The sequence below is a fragment of the Lissotriton helveticus genome, chromosome 9, assembly GCF_964261635.1.
Source record: "Lissotriton helveticus chromosome 9, aLisHel1.1, whole genome shotgun sequence".
Lineage (NCBI taxonomy): Eukaryota > Metazoa > Chordata > Amphibia > Caudata > Salamandridae > Lissotriton > Lissotriton helveticus.
Window position 1 is genome coordinate 1,062,542,953 of NC_136070.1, and position 14,906 is coordinate 1,062,557,858.

The window sequence follows — 14,906 nt, forward strand, 5'->3', positions numbered from 1 at the left end:
TTCACCACTGTCATCTGCGGGACCTCCCAAACATATAATCAGGTCCAGGAACTGGTTTATGGACGCCCCAGGCTTGAATTCACTGCTTCGAAGTTCTAAATCAGATTTAAAGTAGAAGGTCGAAGCTGATCAGCTTTAGATGCTCCAATGGATTAGAAATAAATGTGGGCGCCAAATCCGTTCCGCTCGCGGAATTTGCGGATTTTCGGCAATTTTGCGATCCGCGAATCTCGCAAAATTGCGGAAAAATTGGCAAATCTGCTCGTGGGCAGATTCACATTCTGGCAGTATGCTCCTGCAGAGTTAAGGCAGGTAATGGCGCCGGCAAGCTGCCAGAGTTGAAGTTGCTTACTTGTTGCAACTATTCTCTGACCCTGTCCGGACCCTAAACAGCCGGGTGCCCGAGACAGGGTCAGAGAATAGTTACAAATGGCGCCGGCAAGCTGCTAGAGTTGAAGTTGCTTACTTGCAACTATTCTCTGACCCTGTCCTGACCCTAAACAGCCGGGGGCCCGAGGCAGGGTCGGAGAATAGTTACAACTAAGCAGGTGCCCGAGTTGAAGTTCAAATTCAGTAATGCATTCATCAGCCCAAAAACAACTGTGAGCTTTGTCGAGGCTGGACAGGTGTGCTTTCTCCCCATATCTACCGTCGAAAATTAGCTGTGATGCTGGACAGAGGCCTCTGCATCCTTCACTTTCACGAGCGCAATCCCCGTGCAGTTCCTGTGTCCAGGAGCTTCTTTCTCCTCATCTGCTGCTCTGATCGGTCTCTGACCTTTTATACACACAAGAGGCATGTGAACTCGCATGGAAGCCCCACTCTTTGGCCCTGCCCACACACTAGTGGTATGCACCGTTTTCCCGCCCTGACTCACTATGATGGACAGCTCACTCAAGGGACCCCGGCGCTGGGCAGGTGTGCTTTCTCCCCATATCTACCGTTGAAAATTAGCTGTAATGCTGGATAGAAGCCTTTGCATCCTTCACTTTCACAAGCGCAATCCCCGTGCAGTTCTTGTGTCCAGGAGCTTCTTTCTCCTCATCTGCTGCTCTGATCGGTCTCTGACCTTTTTTACACACAAGAGGCATGTGAACTCGCATAAAAGCCCCGCTCTTTGGCCCCGCCACACACTAGCGGTGTGCACCGTCTTCCCGCCATTTACTCACTATGATGGACAGCTCACTCAAGGGACCCCTGCGCCCTTCGGCGCGATGGCATAGTAACACACACATGGTCACTGGAGACAACTCTTCTGGCCCTTTCGCAGCTGCAGTGTTGGAAAAGAACTATACATTTACCCAACGAGCTAGCACTTACGGTTAGCCAGTAGAAACAGTAATTTGTGCAAATCCGTAAGTTCGCGGATTTTTCGCGAACTCACTGATTTTTTGGGCAATTTCACGCAAATTTGCGGACCGCAAATCTGCAAAATTCGCCCATACTTAGGGGCCGATTATGATCGCGGACGGACTCAAGTCAAGGAGGAGGGAATGTCCGCAAGGGCTGCGGCGTTCCCTCCGAGCAGATTAGGATGTGACCGCCAGGGTGGCGGTCACATCCTCTATCTATAACATTGCGGCGGGTGCATCTTCAAGCTGCACCCGCCGCAAGGTCAAAAATGCATGCATCACATTTGCATGCACAAAGCGGCAGGCACCGCGCAGTGCCTGCTGCTTTGTGCACGCAAATGCAGGGGGGTACCATAGGTACCCCCCATGTGCACCCCCCACCTCCCCTTCACCCAGGGGGCCCGCAACGCGCCCCCGAAGTGAAAGTCCGTATGCTTTTCCACGATAGAATAGCCGCCGCGGAAAAGCATGTCTTTCACTCCATCCTAATATGGCTGGCGGTGTCTTATAGACACCGCCAGCCATGTTAGAGCTTTTCCGCTGCGGTCGGAAGGCGACCGCGGCGGAAAAGCTGCGGACGGAATTCCACACCCACCAGCCATCCTAATATGGCGGTGGGTCTTTGGAGGCTCCGCAGCGGTTTTTCCGCATCCTCTGGGCCGGCGGTGGCTTCCGCCGGCCCGGAGGATGCGGAAAAACCGCAATCATAGTCGGCCCCTATGTAAGAAACTGCTTGGAGTCTGTTCTTCCATCAACATATAAGGATTCAGTGAGATCCTATCCTCCGGCCCCTTTCAATGGCATGCTTCATTTAGAGAAAATCTTTGCAAGTGTTTCGAGACTCTGGAGTAAGATGTACAGCCTGGAGGCTAAAGCCAAATATAAAACTGCTATTAATAAATATTACACACTGTGCAGAGCAGCACTGGCATTTATTACTCAGATAAAATTTCTCATGCTTAGAATTATCTTAAGATGCTTTTTCATGTGGTCAAAGAACTGACTGACCCGAGCAAATTTTCCTCTGCACCTCATCTTTCCCCACTCTAACTGTGCAGAACTAGCTCACTTTTTTTGTTGGGAAGGTGACTATAATTTAATTGCAATTGGCAGTGAGCCACAAGGCAGGGATACAAGCTGAGGATACTGATAGTGGCATGGGGCATACCCTTTGATTGTTCCTATTCCTCCTCAGGATATGTCAGTCCCAGCCCCAAAAATTGAGTCCTTGCCTCAGCTTGACCTTTCTGGATTCTTGTCCATCTTGCTATCAATCAAATCAGGTTTTCCCCTAGACCAGCTTCCTCCAGTCAGGTTGGGGTTTCTAGATCCAGACTTGTTGCAAGAGGTCGTAGACTTGCTCAATTCTTCACTTCATGAGGGCTGTGCTCCATGGTCGTGAAAACATGCCATGGTCCTCCCACTTCTAAAGAAGCCCAATCAAGATCCAACAAATTGGACTAATTTTAGACCCATCTTCGTGCTGCCCGTCTTTTCCAAAATTTGGGTAAAGCATGTAAACCCACGGCTCACCACCTTTGTGGAAGTCCAGCAATTCCTTCACCAGTCTCAGACAGGTTTCAGGGCCGGGCACAGTACGGATTCCACTGTCCTAGGAGTCACAGAACACCTAAAACAACTCCTAGATAAGGGTGGTACAGCTTCGCTGATTCTGTTAGATCTCTGCACAGCCTTAGATGTGCAGAGGAAGAGGTGTGGCGCCGCGGCCAGGGCGACTGACGCTGGAATCTGGGGATCAGGGTTCGATCCCCGGCTCCGGCGGCAGGTTAGCCCAGCACCATGTGACTCTGGGCAATAGCTTGCTTAATCTTCCCGACGGCCCCCAGCGCCTAGAGACCCTAACGGGTGATTGTGCGCTATACAAATGTGGATTATTATTATTAGATACTGTGTACCACTCCAGCTTGGTGGATAGGCTGGTGACACGGGCCTTGATAGAACAGCCCTAGCTTGGCTGACCTTCATGGAAGGTAGGTCATTCCAAGTTTTTTCATCAGAAGAAAGGTCAGGGATCTGTGCCTTGACCTCTGGGCCCCTTGGCCCCGGGCCTCTTGAGCCCATGTTGTTTAATCTGTATATCCGCCATCTCGTGGATGTGGTGAAGAGTTGCGGACTGACACTGTATTCATTGGGATTCGCGGATGACACACAAAGTTGCTTCCCAAATGGCTAGCAATCGCTTAAACTCTACAATGATAAGACCGAGGTTATGGTGCTAGGTAGGAATCCACAGCTCTGGGATTCACAACACTGGCCTGAGTCCCTAGGGACTCTCCCAACACTATCTCCCAAAGTAAAAAGCTTGGGGTTCTGGCTGGATGAAAACCTCTCTATGCAACCCAAGTGGCCAAAGTGGCCTTCATTTGTTTTGCTGTGATGAAGTGGGTAAGGAAGATCATTTGGATCATTCCTCACACAGCACAAAGAACATTGTTTCAAGCCTTAATACTCTCACGAGTTGACTGTGGTAACATTCTCTTTTTGGGAATCGATCATCTATTTGTCACCTACAGGTAATACAGAACTCAGCTGCGAGACTCCTGTATCGGCTCCCGAAGTATGCCCCATCTACGCCTCTCCTCTGTGAAATGCACTGCCTTCCAATTGAAAAGAGAGTTCAAATTAAAATTTTCAATGCCGGGGCTGGACTAGGACCTCTCTATGTCCAGGGTCTGCTGAATCACTATCTGTCCAGGTGGAAAATAAGATCCTGGAATAAGGCTCTCTGCCTTGTTCCCAGAATCCACCCAGCATGTATAGGAGGTCGTTCCTTTGCATATTTAGGTCATAAGCTTTGGAATGCCCTACCAAAATTCCTAAGACACTGTACATCTTTGCTGTATTTTCGTAGGAGTCTAAATACCTGGTTATTCTAATCCTCTAGTTAAACATTTATATCTATGCTTAGTGCCGGGAAACCCCCTGGGTAGCCATGTGTTCTATATGTGGAAATAATAATAATAATTTCTATTCCTTCTCTACCGAAACCCAACCATCGTCACCACTCACTAGCAGATTGAGAGCTGGTCAACAACATGGAATGCATTTTCCTGTCAGTTACGAGCTGCAAAGACTTGAAGCTAGTGGAGAAGAATGTGTTTGGGAGCAGCACAGAGTCACCTGTGGTCCTCTTCCTCCCTCAGGTCTCTGGAGATCCCACACAATGAAGGAGAAAACTGATGGATTCTCATCTGTGGTTTCTCTACTTCAGTCAGATCTCTAGCGACCTGGCATCTGAGACAGGGATAAGTCTGGGGAAGTGACTTCTTCCTTCCCTGCTTGACACCATCGCTGTGATGAACAACTTTTGTTTGTGAATGCTGTGACATGAGAGCAGTAAATAACTGGATTTCACACCTGACATTCACCACAAAGACCACCATTGGAAGCCACGCTCACCATTGTAACTATCTTTATAAATATTACTGCACTTTATGTCACAGAGAGACCCATGATTGTCTGATTAGTTAGTTATAAGATAGTCTATTTTCTTGCACAAGAGTCATGCAAGGCACAGTTTCAGGTCTGCGATTTTGAATAGGAAGTAATCCAGCCACTAACATGGTGGCAAATTAAATCTGCAAATAGGAGGATCAGCTTACCTTTATGCCCAAGGTGCATGAGGTACACATTGAATGAAGGTACCAAATGGGATGCATTCAACACTCACATTCCATAGGATGAACTCCATACTTTTCGCCATTGTGTAACTAAAGCACCACTTGTCCAAAATGCAGTATTGGCCCAGCTGTGTGAGGCAGTCCATGAAAGTGTCCTCTTCTGAGCAATTCAATTGCTGCTCCTTGTGTCAAGATAATGTTCTACGCAGTGGCAAATATTTCTGTGTATGAATTATAAAGCTTGTAACAGAGCCATAAATGCCTAGATGAACCATACAGTTGGAAACATATGAACCATAGAATTACACAGATTTGGAATTTCAACTTGACCAGTATTAATTTGCAGGTAAGAGGCACAATGTTCTGTATTGACATCTGTAAAGTCCCAAGAGCAAGATGTCGGTTTCTCCCTCCTCTTCAGCAAATGGAGGACAATTCACAAAACATTTATGAGTACAGGAAGTAGTACTAAAGTACTCTTTTACATATACTTACTTGCTTTTGGGAATCAGTCTGACAAATCTCGATTAGTAAAAGTGCAAAAAGGGCACAGTCCTTTCTATTTGCACTAATTGTAATTTAATATTCTCTGATAATTTCCAATGTATTCCCATTTTAAATGTTCTCAGGACCAATTTACAAAGGCATGTAAGAGAACATTCAGCAAGCAATAAGAGTACTGCTTTGCATACTTCAGATTTCCATTGTGAATAGGCTACAGGTAGAGTAGTTATAGCAATACGCAAGAGAAATGTGGTCTGAAAGCAATCCATTAGAGTTGACTAATTTATTGGTTTGAAGATTCGTGACTATGTCGGGGGAAGACAAAATCCTAAATGCTATCCAGTTCCTGGAAAAGATTGATGTAAGTGGATATGATATTACGCATTTCTCGTATAGAGGAACAGGCACAAATATGAATTATTAGTGTCTATGTAATAGAAGATGATAATTAAATTGAATCCATGACAATATTTAAATCTAGTCCAAACAAATGGAAGTTTTTTACAGATTTCTCCAGAGCACTGATAAAAAAAGTAGCAGATTCAAGGACAGACAACTATGGTGCTCATTATCTGCTGGTAAAACAACAGTAAACAAATCCTTTGTGCAGACATTCAGAACATCTGTTCCATCACTCTACAGCATGTTAAGGAAAGATGTGTCTCACCTTCAGAACAGTGACCTTAAGTCAAGAGCAGGCCTTCTGCTTAGTTTTTTTTTCTAACATCAACTGACAATCCATAGAGTATGCAGTGATTTACATATGTATATGTAATGAAGAATTTAATTGGTAGATGGTGCACTGTAAATCCACATTTTATTGTTTTTCTTAATGTTAGGGCACCTAGTTTCTATGCTTGTTTCTTGAATAGTGCTTTTTGTAAAAGCAGTATTGTGTTTACCATGTAAACAGATTTTGAGTGTTCTAGCTTTGTCCCAGGGATAGCTATGGCTGCAACAGACAAAAGCATGTAGCTATTTTATTAAGTTTAACAATATATTTCAATGAACTATACAATAAAGGTTACTTCATTCACAGAAACAAGTCAAATATTTCTAGCATATGTCTTGCATTTTGATTGCTAGTAGATGAACACAGTGGATGGATGGTATTCAGTTTTATGTTTGTAGCACAAGGAAGCATCTTGCTTCAATAAGGCCTCATACTTACTTATTCTCTTGCATACAGTATTATGTGGCAAAGTAGGCTCTTTTAAAATATGCTGATATTGTGTCCAAGACAGCCTTGAGTTGCAAAGTAATATTTGTCTTCTGCATATGTAGGCAAATGTACCTCTAGTTGATACAAGAGTTTATGCAAATGCTCTATTTAGATGTCAGAGTAGTTACAAAATATATAACCCACTTGGGACACCTCAAATCTTCTGGGAAAACACTGACTTATGTCCTTCACAGGCTTCACACACCAGATGGTTGGGAATTAAGAAGGCAAAAAAGCCACTTCATTTATTCAACAAACCACCGCTTCCAACAGCCTAGAGAGAAGATGTGTGATTAAGACGATCAAATAGAGCACAGACATCTAGAAGACTAGGACGACGGCCTCACCTTTCTCTAGGGCACCCTAAATGTTAATATGAATGTCATTTGATGTAGTATCAGTTCCTTTCTGTGGCAAAGTTCTGTCTAAATGTCCCCCAGGATGGATATTAAGAATAGGTCCCTTCACTAAATGGGCAAAACCGAATCATTCTGGAAATATTGATACAGACACTGCATTGAAAGAAAAAAGGGGCATGAAACCGTAGAAAATGTACATTTACTGCACAATCGTTTCAAAACACATCATTACATCAAAACAAATGTCACATTGTGTATATTAGATTAGAAGGTGTCCATGACCTAATGGTTGATAACAAAATATATATATGATGAGTAATCAAAAAGTACTACATTAATACATGAGTGTTAATTTGGTTTAGCTAAACAGATAATGCGAAATTGTTACGTTTATGTACAAGAGTAGCAGGTGCTACTGGCCAATGAATATCAGACAGACTTGGATATTACACCACCAATGATTTTGATTTCTGTCAATGGCACACATTGCAAGGACTGTTACATCATCATTGTCTCCTCTTTTTAATTCAGTAAGATTCAGTTTTATTTACTGCAGCATTTAATTTGATTTTGATGATGAAATCCAACTGGGTGAATAATTTGCAAGATCACAGGGAGTGTCATTGATAGACTAAGGTTTGACAGCATCATACCTTATAATTGTGCAAACATATTTAATTTACCACTAAAACTAAACTTCTGACCTTCATTGTATAGCATCCCTCTCAAAGCAGTGGTCGCAAAAACAGCCAATAAAAAAGCACTGCACAGTTATTTCAGTGTCTTTCTAGGAATACTATATGAACAGTAAATGAGGTTTCACAATATACTTTAAATCACAACTGTAATTAAAATCAACAGCAGCAGTACTTATGGTCCCTAAAATGCATTTTAAAAGCGTAGGAAATAAATAAATCAGTGTTATGCTTCATGCAATGCGAATTACTTTAGCATAAATAATGTGAACCCCCATAGCAGACTAAAATATGCCACCTAAATGTACCTTTTAAGAAAGGTAGATCAAAGTTGGGAAGGCAGAAATAACTAACTTGTATACCATAATTACCCATATTTGTACAATATATTCCCAGGTATATTTCAATAAATATAGGAAAAACACTGTTATGAGAATTTCTAATGCTTCATTTTTGAGAAGTAACTATGTTGTTTTCAGGTGTCTTTAACAAGGAGTAGGAGTAATACATTTGCCTACCTCCTCTAAAATCAGTCTTTTCTGCTTTAAAATTAAATCCATAGACAAAAAGGAGAGACGATACAGGCTGGAGTGGGGAGTTTGACAATAACTTCACTGACAGAATTAAATGTTTTGATGGATAATATCTTTGCCCCAGTGAAATCAATGTTTATCAGAAGTGTTCACTCTAATCTCCCTCTCAGCTGCATTAACTATTGCTAGAGAACAATAATGTTCTGCTTAACCTGTGTGATTTATCAGATATTTCCCTTTGTTGTGTGATTTCAAATTGGAAAAAGTCTCCCTACACAAATGTGTTTTCTAATAAGCATGAACACAGCAAAGGTAGATGAGAGAAGTATATAAAAGGTGGCAAATTGAAACCGGAACATGCAATGCAATGCATATAGTTGAGAATGGATGGACTATATTTTTCTTCACCTCAATTTTTATCCATACATTTTTTGTTATATAATTTCATCTGTGCCAAGCATGACTTTCTAACTTGCATGGCATTTGCAAATTTTTCCAAAATTGGTATCACGTGAATAAAAGCGTGCAGAGAAATACCATAATACAAGAAGTCGAGTTGTGAGTGGGTGTGTACAGAATTAAAATTCTTCTGTCAAAGTTGTGCAAAGATGATACATTTTACACTTCTTGAAGTTGTGAAGATTGTGGCTTTCATGCTACTCAATGCATGGATGAAGATTCCTGCATAACGAAATTTTGTCTGACAATTTTCCTGCAATAAATACATTTATCTCTATCCATTTCACATTTTACTTTTTAAAATCAAGCCAACTATGTAAAATTCACAACTTTCCTGATTTAAAAACAAAATCTTAACACAATTTGCAAAAATGAAGTTCCACAGTTGTGTTCACCTCTAGCTTTGAGTTCATTTTATATTTGGCAATATGTTAGTAAATAAGTAAGAGTCTGAGTGTGAACACGTACAGGCTACCTTTGCATAAAGGTAACATTCTAATGCACATTCTATTACAGCAGCGCTATTGGGTTAAAACCTTTAAATTATTTTAATGATACACTTAATGATTCACTAAGGACATTTACACTTAGAGGTTTGTGAATTGAAAGCAGATAGCCATTAAATAATGTTGGGCCTTGAGCAAGGTATTTTTGGTTTCCTCTGTTCTTAAAGCATAACCAAAGAACCACTAAAATGCTTTCATTCATGGACCATAGCTTTTTTGGGGGGTGTATATTTTCATAGCTTCCCATGAGATAACCTGATGCTTCACCTATTACACACTTAAGCAGAGCTTGTGAATTGTTGTACTATATTTAGAGGAGTTGTGGAATTACTTGTAACTAGTGATAGCCAGACCATGTCAATTAAGACCATATGTGATGTAGTTAGCCCTTTTTTTAGACAGCCTACTTGACTATCTATAGAGTAATTATGAAGGATCTTTATTGCGGTTTCCATTACAACATGAATTTTTCCTGAACAATCTGTTGTAATTTTGAAATATTGCTTTTTCTTATGACTCCTAGACTTTTGACTCCTCATGTCTGTGTGAGATGTTCCTCTTGCAGACTGGAAGGCAAACTACAGATGCCAAGTTGTTTTTTTATGTTTGGTGGCCTACAATTACTCTTATAATTACAGATAGGTTTAACTGCAGTCAGCGGTTTCTTACCAACTAATGGTGGTTGCAGTCAACTGTTTTTCACCAAACAATAGTAATAGTAGGATATGCGAAGCATTGCATTTTCTGTCCTAGAACAAGTGAACAAGTCCATGATATCAATCTTCATATAGGACAATAGATCAGTGCAATTTATTCATGTCAATAAGCAGTTTTGGATAACACCAATTATGCTTGGTGAGGAAAGGGACACTTTTGAGTCCCACATGTTACTATCCTTTGTAAGGACATGAAGTCACCTACTCCTACTCTTCACTTACATCAGGCTGAAAAGTTAGAAAATCACTTTGCTGTGATAATTTTTGGATGAGAGTCTGTTGAGCAAAACATTGTTGTCACACTGACTGCAAGTAACCAGTACAGCAAACAAATATAATGTATACATAATGTAGACATTCCTCTGTGCACTTGTCACAAATTCTCATCCCTTAGCTTTGTAATTTTAGTCATTATGTGATGATGTGAGCTAAAACCTGATTTAAGGGTATGTAGGAATATTGGACTTTTATGATGCTCTTGAAGTTGTAGACAAAATCCACTGTAAGTCTTTACCTGCATTTCTCAGGTAGGAGCTCAAACACTTCCCTTCAAGGATTAGCTTATCTGAGACTAATGAAAAAATACAACCACCTTTTGCCTTCTGCGACCAGGGTACAGGAAATTCCCTCCCCTTTTGTCTTCCATCGTGTTTGCACAACCATAAATGTTACCTCCTCTTACAAGTTTTTACTTATCTGCATCTATGGAAAAAGGTTTGATAACAGTAGATAAACCGTTTAGATAGCATGGATGGAACAAGATAATTATAAAATGCAAAGTACCCCAGATATAAATGGAGATATTAGTGTTTAACTAAAATGTACACAAAATGTTTATGACATAAACAATTGCAAAATGGGCATAATTTAAATATTTACCTTGATAACATTTTCGTTGGACACTTTGGGTTGGAAAACATTACTTTAAAAACATAAGGTTGGAAACACAGTTTGAAGTTTGACCTATGACCAATAGTACTCAACTTACCATTTCAATGACTTGGCTCTATTGCCCAAATAAGTTGATACATTCATTTAGAACAGCAAATTAGCTCCCTTAAGCTAACGGCAAAACAAGGTAAGGGGCAATGTTGAATTTAGCGGTAGGTCACTGATATAAAGACACAGGTTTAAAAACATTTTTTTTAATTAGTGATAAAAATAGTTTTTACCACTTTTGTTAGTAAATTAGAAAATATTGACTGTGTTTTTTTTTGTTTTTTTTAAGAAACAAATACTTCCATTTGGGTCAAAGGTGTGATGTGCAAAGTAATCATTGTGAAAAAAGGGATTTTTTCATAGATGTAAGAGAATTTTGAGCAAACGGTTTCTGACTTAATGCATTTAAATTAAACATGTTCAACTTAGACTTTACGAGTCCTTACACAATGCATTGCTGGATATGCTTTGTAATTGTAAGAAACACAGAACTAACTTTAAACAGTACAAAATAAAATGAATTGTATAAGTTTAAAAAAATCACACTAAATGGACTCTTGAATAGGTTTTCATATTTAGCTAACTATTAGGTATAGCTATGTGAGTTGCTCCTGACATTTTGAAATATTTTGTGAATTTGGAGTTTGTTTAATTTTCAACTCTATCAGGCTTTTGGCATTAGAGCATTATTCTCCCTAACCCTGTACTGCATCACCCATTCTGACACCGAGATGAACTGCAATGTCCTTCCTGTAACATGATGCACGTGAGAATGTAAGGCTACAGTAAATAGAAAGTTGGTCTTTTCAAAGTTGTAGATCGGGAAAAGGTAGTCTAATAATATGTGTTTATATGGAAAAAAGCATTAAACTGCAAATATTTTAAAGTCACCTTTGTGCAACCACAAACGATGAAAGAAGTTTCCTACAGGGGCATTGTCAATAATGTCTAGGCAGATATTTTTCAAATTATTTCCCACATTGCCCAACGCTTCTCCCATTCCAATGACTGATTGCAAAACATGCGGTTTGTTTAATACAGAGTAAAGGGGGCCAGATTGAGCAAATTGAGTTATGGAACCTTCCCCTCCCAGCCTTCGCCATCTTTTATCCTCTAACTCTCTTTCTCCCAGGTGCATCAATTTGGACCATAAATATGGAAAATAATACATTTTCATATTTTAATAATTTTAAAGGATGTTTGTTAAATTTCCATTCATGATTTTTTCTCAATAACACCGAACACCGACCAAACAATCGTAGAATGTTTAGAAATGCAGAACCACAACAAAGGATCCATGTTTTAATGGTACATTGGATATATTTGCATTCTAGGCTGGACTGCTTGTCTTGTAAACTTTTAAATGTCTGTAAAACAAATTAAACTAGTTGTCCTTTCTCAAGACACTTTAATATTACTGTTTAGCAAAAACATAACTCTTAAGAAAGTACTGGTTTGCAAAACCTATTCAAAACACATGATAATTCATGTTACATTTTATGTGTACTTAGATTCTTGCCTGTCAGGACAACTCTATAATGTTGTCCTTACGCATAAATATTGATAGGCAGGGTTTAAAGAGAGGCTTAGCTTGTGGCTTCATGAATGCGCACACAAAGAAACAATATAATAATTGGATGTGTGCCATTCAAAATGCCGGGTCCCCTGCTTGCCTAAATACCACTTCCACATATTCAGTACTTTAAAAGCACACTGGAATTTGACTTTTTCCCTAATGAAAAGAAAGTGTCAACCTCGTCACTTTGAAGATTAAAGTGATCTATGCTCGGCGAAAATATTTAGCCTCCGAAGCAGTAAAGGAGATATAGTTTTAGGGTTCACTCAAATCAATGAACTCTTTCTCAGGAATAGGGCCTCCTCTGTACCAGCTGCAGGATCCATCACTTCGCTTGATGCAGGAGAAATGCTTGGCTTGTTGTCCATATAGCTTTCTTTCTATCAGCCAATCTGTCCAGAGGCACTCATTTGGGGTATTCAGAGAGCAGGGCACCATGTAGCATATTGTGATCTAAATAAAAAATATTAGGGATGATGGTCAATAAAAGGTGTTTTCAACATTACATTTTATAAATCTGTCACTTACACTCCATTGCTAAATTTTTGCTCAATTTCTGAGACCAAAAAAAAACGTAACCATTTACACTGGGGTCATGTAATGTAAAGCAAAAACTATATTTCAGACATTTGTTCCAGAATGCGGAGTGAGAATACACGCATTATATATCCATCCCCATTATATATCCATCCCCAGAAAAACGTGAAATGCTGTGATGGCTTGGTGAGAAGGCTTAGTTATGCATGTAGAATATTGATTATTAGCACCCTGGATGGAACTTTGGGGTGGTCACATTCAGAATATACTCTTTTTGGGCTAGCGATATTGGTACAAGCCCACAAAGAGAGTATTCTGCCAGCTCACAACATCCCTACAGTGTGCTATTGACCCTGGGATTGCTCCGTGAGCAAGCAGTTTCTCTTACCTGGAGAGATAGGGACAAAATGCCTCCATTCTCTTGTGGCGCTCTTCAAAGGCAACTTGCTTATACCCAACTGCCTGGGCTAATCCCTTTATTTTTTCTTTTTTTAAAGCGGAGCCCAATTAGCCAAACATGATTGAAGAATATAAACAAACATTTGGGCTTCTCTCTTAGCAAGTTAAAGGCAGAAGTCCATACAGCCATGTGTAAAAGGCTACTTCTGGAGAGGGTGGAGCAGTTCTGTGGAAGATATTTTTTTTGCCAAAAGCTCCTGCTCCCACTGTGATCAGAATTTGTTTCAGAGGAAAAAAATAGCCTTATTTACCTTACCTGCAAGTCCGAACAGCTGTTATTTAACATCTCCTCATTATCGACCCCCATCTGCAGTTCGGACCCATATTGGCTAGGGAGGGTAAATAATATGCGATATTGCCCTCATGTGAAGGATTTAACACTTAAGTGCTCTACTTCTGTTGTTCGGAAGGAATAAACAATTTAAAGGATATCACCATGCACGTGTTTTTTTCTAGCCCCTCAACCTTTTGTTTTAAAATGTTGCACTATATATATCACCTACTGGCAGTCACTAGTAGGTAGTTATAGTTATGACCTAATTTCCATAGGAAGAGTTTTTCTATTTGCCAATAACTTTGGCGTTGTTTGACGGATCTTTGCGAAATTTTCAAAACTAGTTTGACACTCACTTTACCTACTGTCTTGAAAGGTTCTGGGTGATCCATCAAGTGGGCGCCAAGAAAAGGTTGTCCAAAATGATTTTTCTCAATGTTAATTGCCATAGGAAAGTTTAGACATGGCTACAGTCTGAATTGCTGAATGGAATTAAACCAAGTTTGGCAGAAAGGTAGCTCTTGATCCAGAAAGCACCCTTTTTTATTAAATGGTGTAAATGTGTTCAGTAGTTGCATAAAAATGTAAAGAAATTTCCAATTGTATATCTAGGGATGCAGTGGATCCACGAACCCTCTCGATCTCATACCTGAGATCTGATTGGCTGCCAACACTTCAAACCAGGAAGTGTTGGCAGACATCTTGTGACTCGGTTGACCCGAGTAGCAAGAAAAAAGATTGAAAAAAAGATAAGGGGTCAGGGTCAAAACACCCTGACCCCCTAGGCCTCTTGAGGGGGATTCCCACATGGATCCCAAGGGCCCAAAAAGCATGATTTAAAAATAATTTTGGAGTGAGTCGCATTGGATCCACAACTCCCGCTGAAAATGAAAACAAAACAAAGTGTGGGCTCACACACCATTTAATTTAGGCCCCTGGGTGGGCCAGTTCCTGGGGGCATTAAGAAAATAATGATGGGGGCCCGGTGGGACCCCGCAGCCCTGGGGACTGCCACCTTCCTAGGGCTGATGACAAAAGACATGAAGGGGGTCACATAGCCCCAGGGACTGCCACCTCCCCGGGGCTAAGTTATATAATAATGCGCGATGGGGTTCCTGCCCCCATGCAGCCCCA

General features: G+C 40.6%; 2 protein-coding genes across 2 annotated transcripts in view; one reads left to right on the forward strand and one right to left on the reverse strand.

Moving 5' to 3' along the window:
* Positions 1-14,906, forward strand: part of SYN2 (synapsin II) — a 1,086,516-nt gene that overhangs the window by 595,249 nt on the left and 476,361 nt on the right. The gene's annotated exons all lie outside the window — the stretch shown is intronic.
* Positions 7,259-14,906, reverse strand: part of TIMP4 (TIMP metallopeptidase inhibitor 4) — a 103,600-nt gene continuing 95,952 nt past the window's right edge. The window contains exon 5 of the mRNA XM_078661414.1: positions 7,259-12,955. Within this exon, the coding sequence (XP_078517540.1) occupies positions 12,758-12,955 (198 nt within the window). The 3' untranslated portion in view covers positions 7,259-12,757. The remainder of the gene's footprint in view (positions 12,956-14,906) is intronic.